Here is a 27,407-nt window from a genome sequence, read left to right on the forward strand (position 1 = left end):
ATAATTGCATTGGGAGCTGATAAATAATAGGTCATGTTTTCAATTTTCATATGGATTCTGATCTACAGCATTCTATATAAAAAAGTAATTATTTTAAATATATCCAATTTAAATATTTTTCAGTATTTTTTATAATTTGAAGGCATTCCTTTATTTCCTATACATATGTAATTGATTGAGTGGATTCCCAAGAAAGCTATTACAGTAGGAGTTTTTGTTATTTGCAATGCATTATGATTAAAATTACTTATAAAAGAATTTATAAATGGCTGTGAAAGTTTTAAATTTGAACTTTAGAACATTACTGGTGATCACATTATACTTTCCTGTCTTTCTGCCGTATATGTGCCTTTGGGGTAAAACCTGACCCAGGCCCTAAGGTGACTGTGCAGATCTGAGGAACTCCTTCATTCCTATTTGTAGGATGTCAGAGAAGGGCTATGGGTAGAAGGAGATGCTCTGTTCTATTTACTCTTGCCAATCCAAACTCTACATTGTTTGATATTTCATAACACAATTTAAAAAATCATTTCATTCAAATTTTTAGGAAATTATTTGCCTGTAATCACTAATTGCATGTAATTGGTGAGCTAGTGAAGGTAATTATTGACATTTAAATATAAACATAAATTCCCAAACAAGAAGTGATATATAGTCTTAAACTAGACATTAGTAACATATAATGTACAGGCAGAAATTAGTTCTTTAGAACACATTATAACCTTTTATGTGAATATCTATATATCAAAGGTATTATAAAAAGATAATTCATACTATACTCATCAATATAGGAGATTAATGATTTACATTAACATATGACTCAAAAAAAAATTAGGCCAGGTTCTATAGTTAAGTTTTATGAGCCCTGACTCAGAGAGAGAGGTTTATTAAAATTAAACTACACTTTGAGAATATTTTATAAATAAATATAGGCAAGCTTGTATATTATAATCAAGTTTGTTTTGTTCAAATCGTTGGTTCATCTTAAGGGACTACTGAAAAGATGGTGAGTTCTTAATACCAGGCTTTTCTTCCTTGATTATCGATACCACTTACAGTAATGTTCCTTTTGGTTCTATTTCTACAGTCAGTTTGATTAAAACTCATTTATCACTCCAAAGAAACAAATATTTCAAGACATTGAACCAGGTTTCTAGGCTCTTTCCTCTATCCTGTCTTTGAACACTTAGTTACCACTTCTATAAATTTGGATGATGCCTCAGGATCTTATAGAGGATTTTATTATACATGCTTTCATTATGACCCAAAACATTTATCTTTCCAATTATTGATTTTCCCAAATCCCAAGCTTAAGAGAATTCAGTTTTACTAATCAGTGAGTCATTCCTGAGCTAAATTTTTATTTTATCAACAGGATAAAACAATCGATGTAGGGCTGCAGCTACCCAAATGATAGTTAATAGATCACATTTAGCATCTGATTAGAAGATGCCACATGTGTCCTGAAAAATGTCATCACACATTTTGTGAGCTTTTTGACTCTAAGAGACCTATGTATTTAAATTATGGTAACTATGAAATATGAATTTTGCATTATTTTTACACAGTGGGCATTTATTTTGTTATTTGTAAAATTAACTTGTTCAGTGTTGTACTTTCATTTTTTATAACCAATGATTAAAAAGATTCTTCTACTCAAAAATACAGAAAAATGCAATATTTTTTCTTAGTTTTTGAAACAAAATATTTTGGTAGATTCAGTGACTAGAGTTGAGAGACTTCTTACTGGTCAAGGATTAAAGACTGGAAAAAATGCAAATTCAAAATAATTTGGTGTAAGTCTCTGAAGGAGAAAAGAAAACAACCTTCTGAAGCTTCCTTCCTTTCTTTGACACGGGTGAATCAGAATTTGTAGGATTACCATAGTCTTTCTATGATTTTGACAAGCAAAAACTGTACTGGGCCATCTCTGCGTTGTCATGTATCTTCTTGTGACACTGATAGTCCAGCCCACACTGAAGTATGTTCCAGAGAATTATGGGAATGAGTAGGTGCCTGACCACTCCATGTATGTTGTCTTGTGAGTTTTGTGACGGGATGAAAGTTATAAGATGATTGGCTGATGTTTGGAGTAAAGTCCCTCAGAAGAAAGGGAAGCTAACAGGTTGAAATAAGAATTAGACCTGTGACCTTAATTTCATGATGCCCCTGTTCTAATGGGCTGAGCAAACCAGTATGAGAAATATAGAATTACAGTAACAAGAAGTTGGATCAGTTTTCCAAGTGCTGACTAATTTATCTTCTTCTTTCTAGGCAAGAGAATCTTAAGCTATACCAGACAATTTAATTACCTGCATCCAGGATATGAAATCCAGAAGTTTCAATACTATTAGCAGACTGACCATCAGAATTTTTTTTTTTATACAACTTACATTTCTCTTATGAGAGTTTAAGTCTGCTTCCTTGTCTTATACTCATGGAAGATGAAAGACAGGTAACATACCCTGTAAAATAATTAACTGCAAGGTTGTTAAGTTACTCTCCTGCCTTTGCTATTGCAGTTTAAGTAAACAGTAAATTATTTTAAACTTTTCCTACATCGTTACTTTAATTAATGAATTCTATTTCTTAGAGCAGTTTTAGATTGATAGAAAAATTAAACATAGAATACAGACATTTCCCATCATCAATTTATTTCTATTTAACTAAATAATTAAAAACTCTTATTCTTTTGAAAACGTCACTAAGGAATTTATGTTGTCAAACAATAAAGCCATATTTACTAATACTGCATGTAAGGGTTATGACAACACAAAAGATGCTGGGAAAATGGATGAGCACCTTCAAATAATAGTGCATAACTATGTTGGACTAGCTGACAACATTACAGTCTGCAAAGGTAAAGTTAAAGGTTAGAAGGGACCTAATGGCTTCTTCTTTTTTTTTTTTTTTTTCGCGACAGAGTCTTGCTCTGTCGCCCAGGCTGGAGTGCAGTGGCGTGATCTCGGCTCACTGCAAGCTCCACCTCTCAGGTTCAAGCAATTCTCCTGCCTCAGCTTTCCGAATAACTGGGAACTACAGGCGCACGTCGCCACACCCGGCTAATTTTTTTGTATTTTTAGTAGAGACAGGGTTTCACTGTGTTGCCCAGGCTGGTTTCGAACTCCTGAGTTCAAGCACTCCACCCACCTTGGCCTCCCAAAGTGCTAGGATTACAGGCGTGAGCCACCGCGCCCGGTCAGCTTCATTTTTTTTAGAAAGATGTAATTATCCATCTTTATGTACAGCTGAGGGAAAATAAATTATCTATACCTACTGTTACTTATATTTCATAAAATGAGTTGAGACTGTAGATATAATTTCTCATCTACTCTAATATTAAGACAGATATTGGAAGGGAAAGGTTGCCAAATAAAAGTAGTCCATCAAGATATGTATTTTTCACGATTATGAACTTTTTCAGCATACATTTACGTTTAATTATGTATGTACTGTGGATGTATTTTTCTTTCACATAAAATAAATGCTTAGTAGAATTTTTATAAATTCTAGATCTTTATTATACATTTTTTATGATGACTGATTTTCATTATAATCTTAGACGATTTTTATCTGGCATAATGGGCCAATTTCTAAACAGCATCTAGAAGCCGTTATCTGAGGTAGATTGTATAGCCAAATTTTATGAATCTTTAGAGAACTTATAGAAGAACAAACAAGGAAAACATCTTTCTTGCTTTAAGACTTCTAGCTTGATTTTCATTCTGAGACACATGTTTTAAGCATTATTTTGGTGGCTGTGTATACTAGAAAAGGAGCTTGTGTAGTCGGAATATAAATCAGATATCTTTACAGAGATGGTTGTTTATCCATCCACCATATGCTAGACAGTGATAAAGCCTGATGAACACAATGATGAAAGGGCATAGACCCTGCCCTCAAAGAGTTTACATTCCTAAGAGAAAGTGACTAAAAACAATTAAAAAAAAAAAACACACTTGGCATTTGAATTATTTGACTTTGGAATTCTTTTCCTGGAATTAATATGAAGGAATGCAGAAACAATCATTCAGTCTTCTGAAGACAGTTTTGTGCTGCTTTGACAATGCTGGATTAGAGGTGGTATGGACAAGACTTTCCACCAGGGCAAGGTGGAAAGAGCATTGAGGTATAGGGGAAGGACATGGACATTAGCCCCAGGTGTGTTCCTCAGCGACCACAGGACATTGGGAAGACACCAGTTGATTTCTGTGGTCCTTTCCTCATCGTTCTTTAATGACCACCTCACATAGGCACACAGTGCTTATCTGCTGTGGGTACTGACTACTTGGCCTTGATGGTGGAGGATGTAATGACGGGTAACATTTCCTACTATTTTTAGGGCTTTTTTTGGTCATTTTTTTTCAATGAGAATTTTATGAAATTTATATTGTTTTAAATTGCCACAGTGAAGCAGAAACGTGCATATGCTTCCCAATTTATGCAGCTGACTTCAGGTACTTTAGTAACAACCAGATCCATTATGTTTTCAACAATAGCAACTTTCCTCTCCAGGATTCTGGGTGGATGCTGTCATCCTGAGTGTCCTCTATCCCTGTCTCCAGCTCCAGTGCAGCTCTGACAGTGCTCCATCCTTGTCAAAGGGACTGCAGGTGCAGGAAGCAGCAATAAAGTAATGTTTGGCATGGTAGGCTGCAAACTGAAAATAGCTAAATAAATGAAAGTTTGCTCTGATTATTAAAATAGTCTTAATATACATACTTTAAGATGAGTGTTTACATTTGTTTCCTCAAAATAAATTTGAATTCCCCTTTTACAGAAAAGCAAAATAATGAAAAGGAAGAGAGCTTTACTAAATCTAGAGAAGCTATCTCATTTTGAAAATGAAGATTTATTGTTTAATGGGTATAGAGCTTCAGTTTTGCAAAATGAAAAAGTTCTAGAGATCTGTGGTACAACAATATGACTATAATACATACCACTAAACTGTGCACTAAAAATGATTAAGACTGGGTACAGTGGCTCATGCTAGTAATCCTAGCACTTTGGGAGGATTGCTTGAGGATGGGAATTTGTGACCAGCCTGGGCAACATAGTGGCACTCCGTTTCTACAACATTCAAAAAAATTTAGCCAGGCATGGTGGTGCTTGCCTGTAGTCCTAGCTATTCTGGAGGCTAAAGGAGGAGAATTATTTGAGGCCACAAGTTTGGGGCTGCAGTATGCTCTGATTGTGCCATTGCACTCCAGCCTGGGCAACAGAGTGAATCCTTGTCTCAAAAAAAAAAAAAAATTAAATGTTATGAGTTTTTTAAAACAAAATTTAAATTAATAGATAGCATTTCTGCAAGTAACTAATTCAGAACCATAACTCTAGTATCCTCAAAGAAGACCTCAAAGTTAGATTTCAAATAGGAGTTTTATGGTGAACAGCCATGTGTGGCAATTGAATGCAAGTTTTCAAATAATACATATCACATATCCTTTATTCCTAAAAAACGTAGTGCAGATAAGCTTGTTGTAGTGAAGAAAGATGTTTCTATTAAGCAAAGGAATCATTTAAGTAGCTATGTTTATGACCTTCCAGAATTACATTTTTATAAGTAAAACAGATAAGGATGTAGATTTTGTGGGAAGAGGTAACTAGATAGCACATGAAATCCTAAACTATGTAAGTGATCTAGTATGTAATTTAATTTATGCAATATTCACTTAACAGTGTGTTTTGTTAATCACAGCAATAATGTTAATTTAACAAAGTATCTTCAGCATATATTACTATTTTCTGATTAAAATGCAATTACAGTTTTGCTGTATGAACTTGGCACTACTATTGAATGAACCCATTAATGCTGGGAAATCAAATTCTTGTATTGAAAAGGTAACAGTAGGATTATTTATAATGATATAAAATAATTCACAAAATGATCTTGGGCATGAAAATAATCCCCGAATAAAGCGGGATTTCAAGGGGCTGACAAGATTAGAGAGACAAATTACATGGAAATTGGGTAGTATGAAATGAACAATGGTGAAAGGGTGCTAACTCAAGCAGATGGAAAACAAGGCATACAATATCTCATCATATGTATTCAGATTGTGCAGTCATAAGATTGGCAACTTCAATCTGAGGTAACATCAAGAAAGCTGGAAATAACCCCTGAATAAAGTGCACCTTCATTTCAAGGGGCTGACAAGATTAGAGAGACAAATTACTTGGAAATTGGGTAGTATGAAATGAACAATGGTGAAAGGGTGCTAACTCAAGCAGATGGAAAACAAGGCATAAAATATCTCATCGTATGTATTCAGATTGTGCAGTCATAAGATTGGCAACTTCAATTTGAGATAACATCAAGAAAGCTGGAAATAATATATCTGAGTTCCTAGTCTATAAAGATACATGGCATTTTCTGAAATAAAAGCAAATTGTATGATTAACTAAAAGTTGTTAATGGAATAAGAAATATTCTTGATGCTAATGACAGTCTAAATTTAAATAAATTTCTGCAGCATAAGAACTTCTTCAGAATTCAAATGTTTGTTTTAGAATTAGATATAATGCTCTAAATCCTAAATCTATAGCAAAAAAGCTTACAGATTTAGAAGAATGATAGCATGGTTTCTATACATGAAACATAGGAATTAAAACTACTGTAACTGTTAGTTTTAATCTGCATCTATAGAACCCAATGTGAGTCTCATTGAACTTCTTTCTTTTTCCAAGTTCTTTAAAAATCATACTTTTACACTATAATATACTATATATTTTACCTTGTGTATATACTTTCACATCTGGATGACTTTTTAGAGAGGAAATTAGATGAAGTAAAGATAGAGTTACTCCCAAGAGTAAACTCATAACTGGAATTATGTTATACATATTATTGTTTAATTTAGCAAATGACAAAAATTGAATCAACAAAATATTGGTCTCTAAATTATTACCACATTTCACAGTAATGAAAGAGATGACTATAATTTGCCTTTTCCTTTTTTCTTGGAGGACTATATGTGTTAATCATTTAACTTATTAAATTTTTGAAACAAAATCACAGTTCCCTTTACAAATTCAGTAATGTAGGAGTCTTAAAACATCTCAGAAATATCATCCTGTAAAGACATTCTCCATGAGCGTAGATCATTAATGATTACATGTATGGTAATTATCTTATGAATAAAATGCTAACAGCAATTAATGAATTAAGATCTGTGTTTTTTTTTAATGTTTTATGGTCAGTTCATCAAATGCTATTAACTCAAAATGTGGTCCAGGCCCCTTGTGGAACACATCTCAAAATTCTCTTAAGTGCTTTCTTTATCTTTAGAAGTGTTACCTATTATAGGAACAGACCCTAAATCCAGAGAATAAAGAGAATAACAATATGATTGCACAAGAGATAAAATTGTGCTTTCCTTTTGCTATGTTATTGCTGTCCCTGAAAGGGTCAATACTCTACATATGATATTTACTAAAAAATATCCTGGTGCTTAAAATAATATTCCACCTGTCCTTTCATGATGAGGTCTAAGGATCAGAATTATACATTATGGATATGGAAAGAAGATGTCACTCTGGGGAGAATGCGTTCCATAAATAAAATGAGTAATGCCAGGTGGAGGATTCAAAATAGACATCATGCAGTTTTCCTAAGGAAAATTGGATAAACTCTGTCACTCTTAGCTTTGCCATAGCCTTGTGGTTATTTCTTATATCGCAGTCACTTTCAGGTTGCAAGATGATTTCAAGGAACTCATCTGAATCCAGAAGACACCTAAAAACCTCATGATCTAAAAATCCCTATATATGATTGCTACCTTATTTGGTGAATCATAATAAATGCTGGGAAATTAGATATATGAAGTGAATTCAAAATTGTATCTTTTTTTTTTTTTTTTTGAGACGGAGTCTCACTCTGTCGCCCAGGATGCAGTGCAATGGTGCGATCTCGGCTCACTATAACCTCCGCCTCCCAGGTTCAAGCTATTCTCATGTCTCAGCCTCCTGAGTAGCTGGGATTACAGGTGCCCGCCCCTACGCCCGCCTAATTTTTGTATTTTTAGTAGAGATGAGGTTTCGCTATGTTGGCCAGGTTGGTCTCGAACTCCTGACCTCAGATGATCCACCCGCCTAGGCCTCCCAAAGTGTTGAGAGTGTGGCATGAGCCACCAAGCCTGGCCCAAAATTATATCCTTAAAAACTGTATTCATACCCAGTTTCCTTGTAATAGTAATTCTTTATAAGCACCTATGCTCTTATCATTTTCACTGTGTTAAACTTGAGCAGCTTAAACTGTATCTATAGCTATGCCTGGCACACAGGAATTAAATGCTCACTAGATGTAGCAGCATTTATTATTGAGCTTCAATTACAAGTACTAATTGATCTGAGCTAGCAGGACACCTAGCTCAGATGGGAACTATTTACACAATAATATAGTCTGGCAGATGGGTAGGCCCTAGTTATCGAAGTTATGAATGAAATAAATATATTTACACCCCTACTATGTTTCTTTCATAGGAGGTAAGAATTTAATGCCCATTTTCTTCCTCAGAATAACCGTTGATGCCCACCACACTGTACTCTACACATTGTACTGCTGTGTCCTTAAAATTAGTTCAAAATAAATAAGCTAAGAGATAGACAAAAATTCTAATTGTGCTACTGGTTGTAGAATGAAATGATAGAGTTGGGTATATATTGTACTGTTGTCATAGCTATAATACCTAAAGACAACAAATAATTTAATTGCATTATTGGAAATAAATGTTGTTACTATAAAAAAATTAAACAAAACCTACATAGTTTAAACCTTGCAATTTGGTATTACTTTGCCAATGGGCATGAAGATGAAAAAAGTAAATTTTTAGTAATTAAAAAAAAAAAAAAACCTTTGTGACCACAGACAATTCTTCTGTCCCACCAGTGGTAAGTTCTTCAATGGAATAAAGAGGGTGTCAGAGACACTTTTCAAAATTCTTCTCAATATGTAGCTATTATATCATTCTATGCAGGGCTCCAGGAGGTGTCTTTAAAGTTGTAGGTGTTTAGAGGAAAACATCTCAATGCGCAAAGGACAAGTTAAGTTCAATATTTATTTATTTGAGGAAGAAAATGCACATTAAATTCTTTACCTTCTATTAAATATTGCACCAATAAATACGGTATAATATTTATTTCAGGAGTAAATATTAATTTAAGAAAGCTATGGGGCATTATTTATTGGAGAAAATATGTTTAAATCATTGAGTTTGGACTCAATGGACTCATATTAAGTTTGGACTTTCATTTAATAAAATCAACTTACATTTTATTTCAGTTGTATAAATTTGCTTTTGCCAAATGCGCTGTTGGACTTAGGTTGCTATTAATTAAAGGTATCCAAAATCAAATCAGTACTACACAAACATTCAGTTACAATCTTTTTATAAATATCACAAAGTCTAGGTATACATTAACTTATTAATCCATCTGTGGCACTTAAATGCAAAATCAATTTATTTCCAAATTATTTTCAAGAGGGTCATAATTTGAAAGAATCTTTCATAATATTCCAGACTATGACCTCAATATTTCTGAAAAGTGGTGCATAATCATTAGTTGATACTTTTCTTCCCTTATCATGTTTAGAGATACCAATTCATAAAAGGGAATTAAGAGATAAAAAATTGCCTCTGTATGTGTGTGTGTGGTACATGTACATGTGTGCATGTGAACATGTGTGACTATGTGTGTATGCAACATAAAAATAATAAAACCCTTTTCCTTATTCGTGACCACAGTGTTTTGCTCAACAAAAGTTTGTTGAAAATTTACAAGAAAAAAACAAACAACCCCATTCAAAAGTGGGCAAAGGACATAAACAGGCACTTCACAGAAGGCATACATGCATCCAACAAACACATGAAAAAAAGCTCAACATCACTGATCATTAGAGAAATGCAAATGAAAACTACAATGATATATGATCTCACAGCAGTCAGAATGGCTATTATTAAAAAGTCAAAAAATCAACAGATGCTGGTGAGGTTGTGGAGAAAAAGGGATTCTTCTACACTGTTAGTGGAAGTGTCAATTAGTTCAACCATTGTGGAAGACATTGTGGTGATTCCTCAAAGACCTAGAACCAGAAATAGCATCTGACCCAGCAATCCCATTACTGAGTATACACCCAAATGAATATAAATAATTCTATCACAAAGATACATGCACTCCTATGTTCATTGCAGCACTATGCACAATAGCAAAGACATGGAATCAACCTAAATGCCCATCAATGATAGATTGGATAAAGAAAATGTGGTACATATACACCATGGAATACTATGCAGCATTAAAAAGAAATGAGATCATGTCCTTTGGAGGGACATGGATGTAGCTGGAAGCCATTATCCTCAGTAAGCTAATGCAGAAGCAGAAAACCAAATACTACATCTTCTCACTTATAAGTGGGAGCTCAATAATGAGAACACATGGACACATGGTGGGGGAAACAACACATACTGGGGCCTATTGAAAGGTGGTGGGTGGGAGGGGGGAGAGCAACAGGAAGAATAGTTAATGGATGCTGGGCTTAATATCTAGGTGATGGGATGATCTGTGCAGCAAGCCACATGTTTACCCATGTAACAAACCTGTACGTGCTGCACATGTACCGCTGAACTCAAAATAATGAAAAAAAAAACACAAAAGTTTGTTGAACAAAAAACTGCATACATTAAATATGTAAACGTAGATGATACTTACTTTTAATTACACCTCATAATTTTTTTTACATCCTCACATACAGGATTGGAGGATTTGGGAGTGAGAAAGATGCAGATGAAAGATTATTATCCAAATAATTTGTATAATCTCATTGAAATTATCACAGACTTTTCTATAAATGGTTATTACCTCAGTGGGCAGATAAGAACCCTGAGGCACAAAGAATTGAAGTGATCATTTCCATGATATACACAGAATGTGTCAAAGTATAGATCTGGATTCTGGACCCAACTTTTTAGTCCCTGTCTTAGACTTCTTTCCAAAGTATGTACCATGACCCTTTATGAAGTACTTTCTATGGCAGTCCAACTGTACCTCTTGGTTGAAATAGACAGCAATCGATCAAATATCCTAGTTTTCTTGGTTTTAATTATTCCCTTTCCTTTTACATCTATGTATCCATCCATCCATCTATTCTATCATCATCATTATCATCATCATCATCATCATCATCATCTATTTTTACTGAGAATTAGGGCACATATACAGAAGACTACAGAGATTAATGTATTATTGTAAAGCAAACACCTATGTAACTACCCTCAGGTCAAGAAAGAGACTATTGCCAGCACCCCAGAAAATACCCATCTTGTGCCACTTTCAATTTCCAACAGCTCTTCTCCCTCCTGGAGGCAACCTCTATGCTAACATTTATGGCCCCCTCCCTTTTTTTTGACTTGCTGTGAAGCTCTTTATAGTATGTACTTCTAAATGATATAAAACAGTTTTGCCTGATTTTGAACCCTTTATATAAAAGAATCATAGGATATGTATTCTTTTGTTTTACTTCTTTCGCTCCACATTTTATTTTGCTGTGTGCTCATTCATTTCCATCATTGGATGCATTGCATAGATATGTTACATTTTATTTATCCATACTACCTTGGATTGACATTTGGGTTGTTTTTTAATGCTCCTCTTAACTAATGCACCTGGCTTTTTTGAAATATTTATTCAACAGAGAAAATCATACCACATCAGAATTTGATGATGTTTTTATGTAAGGTGATCTAATAAAATTCCAAAGAAGGAAAAGCAGGATGACACTAAATATAGTCATTGAATATACATTATAATTCATTTGTTATTATATATGGCACTAGAGATATTTAAAGAAATTTAAAATGAACTACTGTCCAAATATGCATTTGGCACTTTTAGAATAAATTGAGTAAATGCAATACAATCTGAACCACCCCCCCCCGATTCCTTCACAGTCAGAGGTGAGCAGTAATTTAGTTAATATTTGAATGCGCTGATTAATATTTCTCAATACACTATAAGAATCTGAAATATTCTCTGGAGTTCTTCCATAGCTACCAATTCTATGACTAACTGGACTTTTCACAGCCACTGAAAACTGAATCACATTCACCACGAATGTTGCAGTTATCAGAAGAGAATATTAAATAAGAAAATGAAAATAACAAAGTGAATTTTATGACAAGTTTGGATGAAATACTGAAATATTCATACCAATTTAGAATATATTTAAGGTAAAAGATACTGTACTCTCTGAGATATTTCTAGCTTGAAATTCTAAATTTGACTTTTCATATTACCAGAAAAAAGAATAAATAGCATCTACCATATGTTTACTTTTTTTCTACAACTTCTTCCTTAACTATGACTGCAAGAATAAGAAAGTGTATTTAAAGATTTATGTAACAAAAATAGCTGTTAGTGCAGGGTAGTATATTCTAATATCAGTTTTAAATGATATTAAATGTTCGTTCTACTCATCTTAAAAATATATTAGTTAAACTTTTAAAAACATATCTACTACTATTGCATAAAAACAAATTATATAATATGTTTAGTGGTTATACAATAACTAAACACAGGCCGGGCGCGGTGGCTCACGCTTGTAATCCCAGCACTTTGGGAGGCCGAGGCGGGTGGATCACAAGGTCAGGAGATCGAGACCACGGTGAAACCCCGTCTCTACTAAAAAATACAAAAAATTAGCCGGGCGTGGTGGCGGGCGCCTGTAGTCCCAGCTACTCGGAGAGGCTGAGGCAGGAGAATGGCGTGAACCCGGGAGGAGGAGCTTGCAGTGAGCCGAGATTGCGCCACTACACTCCAGCCTGGGCGAAAGAGCAAGACTCCGTCTCAAAAAAAATAAAAAATAAAAAATAAAAAAAAATAACTAAACACATAGAAAAAGTATTTGGATAAAACTTCATATAGTCTCTTTTTAATAAAAGAAACCATTTAAAATTTTAATCTCATTCTTTGAAAGAAGTAAAAATCGCATTGAATTTTTAACCATTAATTTAGCAGTTACAATACATAAATATATCCCCACATTCTCTTAAAGAAAACAGACAATGCTCCCCAAGGAAAACGGGCAATGAATTTAAGGAAAATGTAACGCCTCTTGAAGGACAAAAGTATGTGCAGTTTACTGGAAGTTTCTTTGTGCTCTTTCCTTATCCTATCACGTCTTTTCTTCTTCTGGGGGCTCAATGCTGGAGTAACGCCACTTGGCTACATGAAGCCCTCTAGCATAGATGATGTATTTTTCTTTATTTTCATAGGAAAATAGAAAGTTCAAAATTGTAAATGGAGAAATACCATGATTTATTATATGCATGAGTATCGTTATATAATACTTATAAACTTGTAAGTATTATTTATTTAACTGTAGTCTATTCTAATTTGAGACAATTTTTGCCTCATTTCTAAATCATGGGTTGTCTCAGTTCACTCTGAAGTCGAATAAATAATACTACTTCATATCTAATATAGTTCTTTAAAGAGTCTAGAAAACATGTCATAATAGACTTGCATTTAAAACATCCACTTGTAAAATTAATTTGAATAATTTTTATCTCTATTCTAGATTGACTTGTCTACCTTTCTATTCCAGGCTAGATTGCATTTGAAATATTTTTGTCAATAAATAGCATAGATAATACCAAACCCTGACCTAATCCTAGACTCACTTAGTTGTTTCCATTAAGCACTGTTCTGGGACATGGTTTGTTATTCCAATGATGTCTGGATCCAACGACACAGGACACCAAGCATTATTACAGACAACATCTGAGATTGTAATAGGCTGAAGTAGGTTAGAACTTATCAACCAAAGAAGGCATTATAACCCCTTGAATATGCTTCCAATTTAAGATCTTTGGGATGGATATGGTTTCTCAATAACTCTCTATTCCCCAACAGCATTGAGACCCAAGATAGAGAGATGGTTTGGTTCTGTTTGGCCCATCTTGTTTTCAAAATATTCTTTGTAAAATTTAACTCAAGCAACTGCAACAACTGCTTGCTATTTCTGTAATGACTCCTCCTCATTGTCTCCCCATTCATCACCTCCACAACAATGGCCTTCTCTCTTGGCTATCAGACACCAAATTAGAACTAGCCTGTACTTTGTGCCTCCTTTTGGAAATAGTCCAAGAACACTGGCGTCCTCTGGAGAGATCTTGATTTTGCATTTCATCTCTTCTGCACCAGCATGTGCATAGAGCTGCGTTTTAATTCCCTGCTGAGAGCAAACTCTGAAAGCAACCTACTGTATTTATAAATATCCAATTATTTATGAACTAATTTTAAAATATCATAATATTTCTTCCTGAGATTAAAAGTTGTTTTCAATACTTAAAAGTTTAATGTAATAAATATTTAATATCACTGACGGGATATTTATTTATGTGTCACCTTGTTACAAAAAGAATTTGTGCACAGTCAGAGCTGCAGCTAACATTGACATTACTTGATTGATTGTGAAGTCAATGTATTCTTTGTTTTCTCCAGAAATGAGTATTTTTGTGGACTCACAAAGGGTTAGAAAGTCCTCTTTTCCCTTGTCATGTTTATTGGCCTATTAGCTATACATTTTGGTTAATGTAGAAATCAGTTAGCTGATAGAAATATTATCTAGAATCAGGTAACAATAATGCTAAACAATATAATTTAATACACAGAATACCCTGATCACTGTGGGTTCACTGTTGTGAAATAATTAAAATGAGGAGGCTGAATATTAAACTTTTATTTTCTTTGCTTCACATACTGAAAATTTAGGGAAATCATTCTGATTTAGCTATTTTTTCTCCATCTGCTGTAATGTATTAGGTGTTTGCCTGTTTATTTTTTCACATTCATCATATATAATGCTGGAGTGTAAGAGAAAACTGAATATGAGGTTGAATCTGCAAAAATAGAATAGTTTAACATTACTGTGCTGCATTTTGCTGACACTTGTTATGAAAATAATATATTTTCATTAATTTCATAATGCTATACAAACTGCAGAAGACCAGAAGTTTGTGTATATTACACATTTTTATTAACATGTATTCTACAACATATTCAAAGCTGTCTCCCATGTTTGCATTGACTGTAAATATTTTCTAGTGGCATCAAGTCACCTTTTTTTGTATCTGATACCCACAAATATAAAATAAGCTGTGAACTATTGTTTTCGTTTTTAATCTTCCAAATTATAGTTTTTTAATAAACTGAATATTAGCTTAATTTTTATGCTCTAAAATATTTAAATTATTGCATTCTAATAAGGAAGCTCAATTGAAAACATTTTGGATTTCAAATACATATACACACACACATATATATACACACATACACATATATATACACATACATATATATATAATATATGGACAATAGCCCTTCATAATAATGAAAATTAAAAATGTTTGCACTCTTCTTTATAGATAACAAATGGCAGGATAATAAAGATGCATGCCCATTCTTCTCTCTCACATCTTTAGCTATTTTTATGGATTAAGATATTTTCTCCCCTACTCTACTGAAAGATTAGTTATCTCATGTTCCAGGAACCACCTGCCTCCTCTTCCTTTAAACTTAGAGCCAGAAGAAGCATTTTTCCTATGTGCCCATCGTAGTGACCTTTACATCCTTTATATATTTCCTTCTATAGTGAAATTATCCTTTTTTTTTTTTTTTTCTGCTTCTCGTGGTAGATGGCAAAATCCGTAAGAGAAACAATTCTGTTTTGCTTCTGGTTGTATCTACTGTACCTACCATAGTCCCTGGTATAATACTTGTTGAAAGAATGAAAGTTGGCTCCATAGCAGAAACTATGTAACATAATTCTGTGCAGCTGACTTAGACTTTCCTTTTCCTTTAATGTTTCTATCCATTTAGGCTGAAACTCATGAGTTTGTTAATAGAGACAAATGTTAGTGAAAGTCAAATCAGATATTGGTTCTGCCATCAATGTAGCTGAGGAACTTTGAAGAAGCTAATCATAATCTTCCTGAGTTTCATTTTTCTCATTTGTTAAATATTGTGATAATACTTTGTCTTTTAAATTGTAGATTAAATGATAATATGACTGCAACAGTGCTTGAAGAGGTAAAAGCTCAATAGGAGAGTAGTTGTGCCACTTTACCTTTTCATCAGAATCAGTTTGAGGTCAAAATACTGATGGCTGGGCCCTAATTGCAGAGTTTCTGATTCAGAAGTTATGGGGTGATAGAGTTTGCATTTCTCACAAATTTCCAGGTACCGCACACTTTGAGAACCATTGATATAGGCTACTGTTATTTTATAATGGTTAAACAGTTTTGCTTTTTCTCCTATTGATAGTATGATCCAAAGATATTAAAATAATTTGGCCATTCCCTCTCCCATTCTTTTCTATTCCAATCTTTGGTAGCTTAAAAAATTACTTACAAAATGAGGTAAAATATTGCCTATGAATGCATTTTAATATGTTAACATGATAAATTACTTGATCAGCTGTGACATAATGCTATCAAAATGAAAATAAATGAAAACAAGCTTTTGAGAAAACTTTTTCAATTGTATGCATATTGAATTATGATTTAAATCCACGAATCACAAAATATAGTTGAAATTTGCAGAAAGTTAACAAATTTGAGTAATAGTTGATTTGCAATTGTACTAAGTTCTTCAGGAAAGTAAGATTGAATCATGAATTTAAACAATTTGATACATTAATCTACTTGGCCCACTCTACTAATTGGAATGCATGCTTGCAGCATACTGTGTGACAGACTTGGTGAAAGATTATTTCTTTGCCAGGGCATATTCAATATTCAATTATTTTCTTGTTAATAATTTATCCTGCATAATAGAGAAAACACTGTAAATAACCATCTGTCTCAGAGAGCTGCTTTTATATTTACAAATAGTCACAGTACAGAGTCTCACCAAAAGGAACATAGAAAGAAAGTTAACTGCTTAGATTCAGGAATTTTTCAGACTTCCATCTCTAAACTAGTGGTTATTCTTAGCTCCTACTCTAGGTACAATAATAACAGACTGAGATTTGTCTAAGGGGAAGAAAATAATAAGATAGGACAATTAAAGTTTTAGATATACACATTTATACACACACACACACACACACACACACACAGCTTTCACAAGAAAAAAATTTATTAATAGCACAAATTCCTGGCTACTCAATTGGAAGTCAGAATTTTCAAAATGGCTTCCATCTATGGCAGAAAAGAGAGAACTGCTATAGAACAGCTACAGCAGTTACAGCAATGATTAGAGTTAATCAAGGAAAGAAGAGAAAGAGGCATCATGATACAGAATACGGGTCTTTGGGATATGGGTAAGTACATATCGGAGTCCCAACTGGCAAAAGCATTGAATCAAGGATGACAGGAGATGTTATATGTAGTTTTTGGTAATAACAAAATAAATTCTTAATGTTGTTGGCTTTTATTTACTTAATCCTATCTTGTCTAAAGCAGATTTTAGGTATATTTGTAGTAAATATTAAAACTGTTCCTAATACTGTTTTGAATTTAGCTTATTAATTTTGACATTATTGATGCAGCAAATTACTCAGACTGTGGTTTATAGTCAGACTAAGAAGATGTGGAATCTGTAAAATTTCCATAATCACTATTATTTGACCACAAATTAATTGGAATAATTATCAGGAGGAAGAATGAGTTTAACAGATTCTAGGCATGAAGTTTATATTAATTTTATTATAACATTTAAAAAATTAATTGTTTATATTAAAAGACCTTCTGGAAAACACTACACTAGACTTGTTTACATTTTCTGGACTAGTGCGCTAGACTGGTACATTGTCATGCCTTTGAGACATCCTTAATATTTTAATCATCTTTGAATTATTTTGATTCATACTTGGCAATAGCCAATTTAGCTGTTGTCTGATGTCAATAAAAGATAAAAAGTATAAGATATTAGAGTGCATGGGGTGAAATTTTCAAAGATTTGATTATTGAAACTTGAAGAAATCAAGTACAATTTAAGAGCCAGGGGATCAGTTCCAACCAGAAATTGCCTTGTCTTTTTCTAAAGACTGAACTGAATAGTTGTTGAATTTCACGTCTTGTATCCTTATTTTTCACTTAAGTGTCCAAAATGTGATCTTGTGTGATCCTATTTGTGTGCTTACCAGGGTAAGGTGTGGGAGGAGTATTTGAAAGTGTTTTAAACAGCCTTTGAATCACTTTTCTGTTCTAGGCACTGCAACCACATTTTGGTGAACAACAAAGGGTCAGAATTTGGAATAAGGCCTTAACCAAAGTTGCTTGTCTTCCAAACTTGACACTTGTCACAGAAATGGTGGTTGTAATGATTTTTGTGTTTGTGGTTGGGGCTGTTTGTTTTGTTTGCTTTTTAAAGTTCTTGTGATTTTGAAGTTCTTTTTATTAAATAATCAGAGACCTTTTACCCCCACACCATGAATGTGCGCTTGGCCAGGTGACTTGATTTGGTCAATAGGACATTATCAGACTTAACACGAGCAAAGGCTTGAAAAAGTATGTGCATTTTTCACTTTGTCCCCTGTACTTCCACCTTCACTATGAGAAGAATCCAAGGGGCAGAGCTGAGTCATACCAGCTAAGACTATCCTAGATAAGCTAGCCCCTACCAACCTGCCAGCAAACTTCAGACAAGTGAAGAAGCAAAGCTGAGATCCGTTGAGACTTAAAGAGAAATCACAAGTGCTTCATGTTTTAAGCTAATAATTTTGAAGTAGTATGTTATGCAGTAATTTGCAAACGAAAACCTTTTCAGATTCTGTCTCCAGCCTACATTTAAGTAATGGTTGAAGTCCCACTGATGGCTTTCTACCAGAAGTAGTCAGACTCCTTGATTCAGAATAACTACCTAGCCAGGAAGAAAATATATCACTTCTAGACTGTATAGGGCCAAAATGTAAGTAATGATGTTTTCAATGCATTTGTAATTGCTTCTGGGTGTCTACATAGGCAGGCAGTTTATAAATTTGATTTCAATAACACAGTCAGTTTAAATGATTAGAGGGAAACAAGCGTCCACATATATTCTAACAGTTTATTTTTCAGATCAGATACTATAAGTAAATGTATTTATGGGCCAACACATAGATTGGACAAACAACAATCACAAAGATAGTTTTTCCTCTCTCCTTTTTGATGTCTGATGTCAATGAAAAATATATGAAATATTTTCTTAACTGTTTTAGAGTTGAAGAAGCCTTTGTGATTCTTGTGTTTTTGGTAATAATAAAAGCCTGTCACATGTATGGAGATAATTTTCATATTAAGTAGATAGTAATTTAATATTTTACATATTGATATTCATGTTTCTTATGTCTTCAAAACAAATATACTTAGACTAGAACCAAGTGTCCCTGCCTTCCCTGCTTTCACTCTGATCCAAGCACCCATCAGCTTTCCCCTGGGTTATCACAATAGACTCCTTATACCCTCATTCTCCACAGTCTAGATTTAGGAAAAGCCAGATTAATTCTTCTAAAATGTAAGACTGTCCAATGATTTCCTACCTCACTCAGTAAAAGAAAAAAAAAGTCCCCAAATGGCCAGCAAGGCCCTACAATATTTGGCCCCATCTCCCTCGCTCCACGCATCTCCACATTTTGTCCACATCTCCTGTTGGTCATCCTATCATTGACTTGTCTTGCAGCTACATTGGACTTCTTGCTTCCCCTTGAACAGCGGGGAACATTCTTTAAACTTGAGGTTTGTTCTTGCTGCTGTCTTCTATATGCATGGCTTAAATGTTACCTTATTCATGAACCCTTCTCCAACTATTCAATAAAAATGAACAAATTCCTCCCTCTGTTAGCAATCCAATCTCTTCTTGTTTCAACAGCAACCATTATCTGTTATATTGTGCACCAGTTAATTTCCCTATTATTTGACTCTACCCCTGCCCACGTATTGACAACCCTCACTAGAAGATAAGCCCTGTGAGGTCAGGAGCAGTTCTACTCTGTTTCTTGGCTGCATGCTCTGTTCCTAGAAAGTTGCCTCACTTATATTGGTGCTTCCTAAGTATTTGTTGAATGAATGAATGTTTGTTTGTAGTATTAATTTGCTTACTTTCAACAAGTAAAACATTTTGAAAACTTAAAATTTCCCAGGATTATAAAAGAAACCTTAAGGTTAATACCATTTTTTATCCAACAACAAAGCAAACACAGCTGTGTTCTCAGGGTAATTATTTGTACAGCCTTTCCCCAGAAATCCCTTAGTTTGCAACTCCTTCCTCTGATTTAATTCTCAAGTTTTTCAGATGAAGTAGGCATTATTTATTGGTTGCAAAGCTTTTTCAAACTTATTATAAACTAAATTTGTATGTCATCTGTGATTGTACTTTATATATCAAAATTATAGTATTTGCACATACTGAAGAAATTATAAACCTCAATCATAATGACTCATCTTTAAGAGAAATAATTAATATATATTATGTGTACATATATTTATGGGACATTCACTGTTTTTGTTCTGATTTTTAAGAAATCAAGTCATTGTTTGTGAAACATTTTAATTAGTTAGCAAAATGATCAATATGAAAGAAAATTCATGTATGGCCGTGGGAAGGCAAGCTGGTGTCAGGCTAAGGAAAGTGGCCAAGGAATCAGGAGTCTTAAGAAACTCAAAATTACATTGTTTGAATGGTTTTCCATTGCCCCTGGGAAGAAGAGCAGAAACCTTGGCTTAACATTCAAGGCCCTTTATGATTGGGGCCAAGGAGACTATAGCCCCACTAACAACTGGTCTTTGCACTTACATTCTCATTTCTGTCCCTATTGAACAGCTTACCTTTCTGCAGAATGCTCTAAGTTTATTGATTCACTTTACCCATTCTGCCCCCTATGGAGAACTTCTCCTGATTCTTTAAAACCCATTTCAACATCTCTTCCTTTGATCAGCCTTGGTCAATGCCTCATAACTGAAACATGCCCTCTTCTGATCACCACACTTTATTAGTATAGCAGTCACTACATTGCAATTTTTATGCATATGTCTGTGTCATCCACACATGAATACCTATTTATTAAAGGCAGGAATCATCTCTTACTTATATTTATAACTCTGGTACAGTATATCATTAAACTTTGCACTTAATAAATATTTTAAGAATTATAATTGAAAATTGATATTTTATTATAATAGAAGTATCTCTTGATGAGAAGAAATACTTAAATTTAGGTTATTTTTAAATACTATTACCAAAAGTATTTTATTGCTTTAAATTTTGCTACTAAATAACTGCCTCTTAAATTAATCACATATTTTATTTCAGTATACTGTTCTGAAACGAAAGGTTGGATATAAATTTAGGGGTTTTTTTTGGTTAATCCCTCACTTCTATGTTTATTTTTACTAATTTGATTTAGTTCGTATGCTATACGTATTCAGAAACAACTCTCGAAGTGAACCTACTACAATAAAATATTGCAGAGTGCTCACATGGGAAAATTACTATTCTAGGAAAATAAATCTTATAGTAATTTAGTATTCATTATTATAATGGATACTTCAGTGAATATTTCAACATCCGCTTTTTGCTAATGACCTATATGCTTCAACCCTTTCTCAAGAACTTTCATTTTTTGAATTAAGACTTAATATAGATTACCTCCCAGTGAGATAAAGTCTCCCCAGGAAGATCCAAATAATAATAAAAAATAGTTCATAATAATGGAAATCTTTTAAAATGCAGGTGTTTGCGATTATCAGGGATTTCTGCAATATATTTCATATTAAGAAATGAAAGGTAAAATTTTTGACATTAACCACAAAGTGAATGTCTTTTTTGTCAAGAAATTAGTTATCAACAAGTGACTAAAAACTGAATAACATGTTTCTGAATATTCATTTGGTTCAAATAAATGGTATTTCACCTTGGTTCACCTTAAAATTATCTGTAGAGTTTTAAAAAATATAACCCAAGGCCACACCTTCAAAGATTACTATTTATTTGGTATGAGGCACATCCACAGAGCATTTTATAGAAGCTCCCAGTCAATTTTAAAGTGCAGTAGGATAGAAAACCCATGGATAGACAACGCTCGGGTGGATCTCTTGAAAATGTATGTTTTAGCTTGATTAGTCACAGAACTTGACTAAAAATGGATGTTTCAGACACTGTTCATGACAATTACATTGCTGGCAAAAAGTATTCTACATGGTAAGCAACTATGTCATGAAGTGTAAAAAAAAATTAAAGCAAAAGCCATTTATTTGATCCTGTATTTCACAGATTGAGTGATAAAAATTTTCTTCTGAGATTAAAATTTAAGGCTATAATTTGGCTGAAAAGATTAACAAGAGTTTGTGTAGATGGCTGGTTCATTTCTGGCTCCAAATAGGTCATTTTACTACAATGTGCTCAAGAATAGCAAGGAGTGAGTGGTGGCTCATGCCTGTAATCCCAGCACTTTGGGAGGCCGAGGCGGGTGGATCACCTGAGGTCAGGAGTTCAAGACCAGGCTGGCCAACATGGTGAAACCCCGTCTGTACTAAAAATACACAGATTAGCCAGGCATAGTGGTGGGTACCTGTAATTCCAGCTACTCAGGATGCTGAGGCAGGAGAATCGCTTGAACCTAGGAGGCGGGGGTTGCAGTGAGCCGAGATTGCGCCACTGCACTCCAGCCTGAGCGAGAAGAGCGAAACTCTGTTTCAAAAAAAAAAAAAGAGTTCATTGTAGATTCTGGATATTAGCCCTTTGTCAGATGAGTAGGTTGCAAAAATTTTCTCCCATTCTGTAGGTTGCCTGTTCACTCTGATGATAGTTTCTTTTGCTGTGCAGAAGCTCTTTAGTTTAATGAGATCCCATTTGTCGATTTTGGCTTTTGTTGCCATTGCTTTTGGTGTTTTAGACATGAAGTCCTTGCCCACGCCTATGTCCTGAATGGTATTGCCTAGGTTTTCTTGTAGGATTTTAATGGTTTTAGGTCTAACATATAAGTCTTTAATCCATCTTGAATTAATTTTTGTATAAGGTGTAAGGAAGGGATCCAGTTTCAGCTTTCTACATATGGCTAGCCAGTTTTCCCAGCACCATTTATTAAATAGGGAATCCTTTCCCCATTTCTTGTTTTTGTCAGGTTTGTCAAAGATCAGATAGTTGTAGCTATGCGGCGTCATTTCTGAGGGCTCTGTTCTGTTCCATTGATCTATGTCTCTGTTGTGGTACCAGTACCATGCTGTTTTGGTTACTGTAGCCTTGTAGTATAGTTTAAAGTCAGGTAGCGTGATGCCTCCAGCTTTGTTCTTTTGGCTTAGGATTGACTTGGCGATGCGGGCTCTTTTTTGGTTCCATATGAACTTTAAAGTAGTTTTTTCCAATTCTGTGAAGAAAGTCATTGGTAGCTTGATGGGGATGGCATTGAATCTATAAATGACCTTGGGCAGTATGGCCATTTTCACGATATTGAGTCTTCCAACCCATGAGCATGGAATGTTCTTCCATTTGTTTGTATCCTCTTTTATTTCATTGAGCAGTGGTTTGTAGTTCTCCTTGAAGAGGTCCTTCACATCCCTTGTAAGTTGGATTCCTAGGTATTTTATTCTCTTTGAAGCAATTGTGAATGGGAGTTCACTCATGATTTGGCTCTCTGTTTGTCTGTTATTGATGTACAAGAATGCTTGTGATTTTTGTACATTAATTTTGTATCCTGAGACTTTGCTGAAGTTGCTAATCAGCTTAAGGAGATTTTGGGCTGAGACAATGGGGTTTTCTAGATATACAATCATGTCATCTGCAAACAGGGACAATTTGACTTCCTCTTTTCCTAGTTGAATACCCTTTATTTCCTTCTCCTGCCTGATTGCTCTGGCCAGAACTTCCAGCACTATGTTGAATAGGAGTGGTGAGAGAGGGCATCCCTGTCTTGTGCCAGTTTTCAGAGGGAATGCTTCCAGTTTTTGCCCATTCAGTATGATATTGGCTGTGGGTTTGTCATAGATAGCTCTTATTATTTTGAGATACGTCCCATCAATACCTAATTTATTGAGAGTTTTTAGCATGAAGGGTTGTTGAATTTTGTCAAAGGCCTTTTCTGCATCTATTGAGATAATCATGTGGTTTTTGTCTTTGGTTCTGTTTATATGCTGGATTACATTTATTGATTTGCGTGTGTTGAACCAGCCTTGCATCCCAGGGATGAAGCCCACTTGATCATGGTGTATAAGCTTTTGGATGTGCTGCTGGATTCGGTTTGCCAGTATTTTATTGAGGATTTTTGCAAGAAAAAAACAAACAACCCCATCAAAAAGTGGGCAGAGGACATGAACAGACACTTCTCAAAAGAAGACATTTATGCAGCCAAAAAACACATGAAGAAATGCTCATCATCACTGGCCATCAGAGAAATGCAAATCAAAACCACAGTGAGATACCATCTCACACCAGTTAGAATGGCCATCATTAAAAAATCAGGAAACAACAGGTGCTGGAGAGGATGTGGAGAAATAGGAACACTTTTACACTGTTGGTGGGACTGTAAACTAGTTCAACCATTGTGGAAGTCAGTGTGGCGATTCCTCAGGGATCTCGAACTAGAAATACCATTTGACCCAGCCATCCCATTACTGGGTATATACCCAAAGGACTATAAATCATGCTGCTATAAAGACACATGCACACGTATGTTTATTGCGGCACTATTCACAATAGCAAAGAGTTGGAACCAACCCAAATGTCCAACAACGATAGACTGGATTAAGAAAATGTGGCACATATACACCATGGAATACTATGCAGCCATAAAAAATGATGAGTTCGTGTCCTTTGTAGGGACATGGATGAAACTGGAAAACATCATTCTCAGTAAACTATCGCAAGGACAAAAAACCAAACACCGCATGTTCTCACTCATAGGTGGGAATTGAACAATGAGAACTCATGGACACAGGAAGGGGAACATCACACTCCGGGGACTGTTGTGGGGTGGGGGGAGGGGGGAGGGACAGCATTAGGAGATACACCTAATGCTAAATGACGAGTTAATGGGTGCAGGAAATCAACATGGCACATGGATACATATGTAACAAACCTGCACATTGTGCACATGTACCCTAAAACCGTAAAGTATAATAAAAAAAAAAATTATGGAAAAAAAAAAAAAAAAAAGAATAGCAAGGAAACTAATTTCTCAACACATTTTAATGTCTTAGCTGTGAGATGGATGTACCATGAGACATTCAATACCACTTTTCTGTGAGAATGGATGTCACTAGGCACAAACACATATTTTTATTTAAAATAATTATTCAGATTTTATCTATTTTTAATGTTTTTTTTCAGTTGGCAGTTTACCAATTTTAATGTAATCCTTAAACAGTATTGGCTGATTTTGTAATAAAACATTCTAAAAAATATCATGCTACTACACTCATTAAAACCAGCCCCAAACATAAGAAGAATGTACACTAATAAGCATGTAATTGAAATGCTAAAATGAAAACACTAAAAATAACATGAAATATTTTTCTTTCTTTAGCATTCCTCTGATGCATAGAGTTTTAAAGCCATTTTTGTCTGTGTGTAGGCTCTGGAAAGTAAAAATGTCACTTTTTTTCTTTTTTGAGAGATAAGGTCGGGGGTCAAAAGCTAAAGAGATGCATTCAATAAAAACAAATATTTACTCTTTAGCAGTTTCTCTCTTTTAATAAAGAGAGTTAAAAGAGAAAGATAAGCCGTTACTAATATCTGTGACATTCAGTGGGACATCTTACTTTAACCACTGTGAAGGTTTATTTAAGATAAATATTGCTGAAATATAAAATGGATGTGTCTATGTCTTTCTTTATCTTAAGAAAAATAGGCTGAAAAAATAATTGAAGAAAATCGAGACAAATGGCAAGCATGAGAAAAGAATGGAGGACAACAAAGCCTCAGATATTAGACAGTCAAGAAAGAAATAAGACAAGTTACAAAAAAAAATTCAAAAAAATTACATTTAAAAGTAATTGGCTCTGCTCAAAATACTTGAAATACTGTGAAAAGAAAAATAAAACTACTGTGAGAGTTAAAAACTTTTGTAGTAGGAGAGGCAATAAAATAGAATTTCATATGCATATCAAGCTGTAGTTAAGAAACTTCTGAAGAACCTGAACCTGATAAATATTTCTGATGGGGAAATTCTAAAATGCAGATGTTATTTTAGCCAGGAAGCTATTAAATGTGTGTGACACTCCGTTAGAATTATCAAAAGCAAAATAAAGGAATACATTGGCCCTCATAAATGGGGAATTGGGTGAAAAAGAAACTACAAAAGTCCTGAATCACATGCTCACCCCTAAGGTAGAGAGTTTGAATCACTCTCTTTTAACCATTTGGAAAAAGAATGTAGTGAGTATGCTTCCCCAAAAGATAAAGTAGATAAAGGATAGAAAATAAAATACACTCAGCACATGCCATATGACAGCTTTTATTTTAACCATGTCAATTTTATTATGTTTTAAGTAAAAAAGCCCCTTCAAGATTAATCCATTGATCTCTATAAATACTTGTTGGGGGTTTATTATTTCCTGGCACTACCTGAAGCATTAGAGGGAGAAACCTAACAGAAGCCTTCGATTCCCTGAATTTTGCCATCTAGTTTCAGCATATTCAGCTATAACAAATTCCATATTAGTGATATGTACAAAGTGTTATGAGAACACAGAGTATTTAATTATGATTGGATGTGAGAGGTGTGAATGGGGAGTCTGAGAAGACTTTGGGTGGGGGAGTAGCAGTGACTTGACTTTAAGGTTACCTAACAAATCTTACTGATTAAAAATTAACAAACTCAAATGCAACTAAAATTAGCCAAACATTAAGCTTTTCCATGTCTTAAGCAGACAGTACCTCGATAATCTTCAATTATCTGAAACTATATCTATCCAGAATCAGAAGTCCAAAACAAGTTTTTAAATGGCTGTAGGTAAGCTAAGTCATTTAAAATCATCTAAGGCTGATTTTTTTAGCTAAAAGTTATAAGCAGATTAGATATAAGAAGATCTGGACCAAGGATTCAAGACTTTATAAAAATGTGTTAACGTTCTTATAAGATATTTAAATAGTTACTTACATATTTAAGCTAAACTTAGGTATAAAAATCTTATTTACAGTCTTCTATTTTTAAACATCATATTCTATATCTTGTATTCTATTAAAGTTAATATGTTGATATGTTTTCAATTATATGTGTAAAATTTCCTTATAAACTATTAGATATGAAGGAGTATCAATAAAAAATATAATCAAAATATAATGTATCTCTAAAGGATGAACCTGCCAACAGGTTTTGCTAAATTATCTTTTTTCATGTGTAGTAAGTTTATTAATAAGTTTTATATGTCTATACTTCCATCATCAGTTAACAGTAATTAAGAAATAGTTGGTTTAGTATTTCAGATGGAAATAAA

The 27,407-nt window shown here is 34.1% G+C and overlaps 1 protein-coding gene across 6 annotated transcripts in view; it reads right to left on the reverse strand.

Annotated features, from left to right (window-relative positions):
• The window catches only part of SPAG16 (sperm associated antigen 16), a 1,164,736-nt gene that overhangs the window by 169,210 nt on the left and 968,119 nt on the right, over nucleotides 1-27,407 (reverse strand). Inside the window, exon 17 of one of the 6 annotated variants that reach the window (XM_058438723.1) lies at nucleotides 14,827-14,897. The exons of the other annotated variants lie outside the window; for them this stretch is intronic. Within the exon in view, the coding sequence (XP_058294706.1) occupies nucleotides 14,833-14,897 (65 nt within the window). The 3' untranslated portion in view covers nucleotides 14,827-14,832. Of the gene's footprint in view, nucleotides 1-14,826; nucleotides 14,898-27,407 lie in introns of those variants that run through there. 6 annotated transcript variants of the gene reach the window in all.

Source organism: Hylobates moloch, unplaced genomic scaffold (assembly GCF_009828535.3).
Source record: "Hylobates moloch isolate HMO894 unplaced genomic scaffold, HMol_V3 SCAFFOLD_1, whole genome shotgun sequence".
NCBI lineage: Eukaryota > Metazoa > Chordata > Mammalia > Primates > Hylobatidae > Hylobates > Hylobates moloch.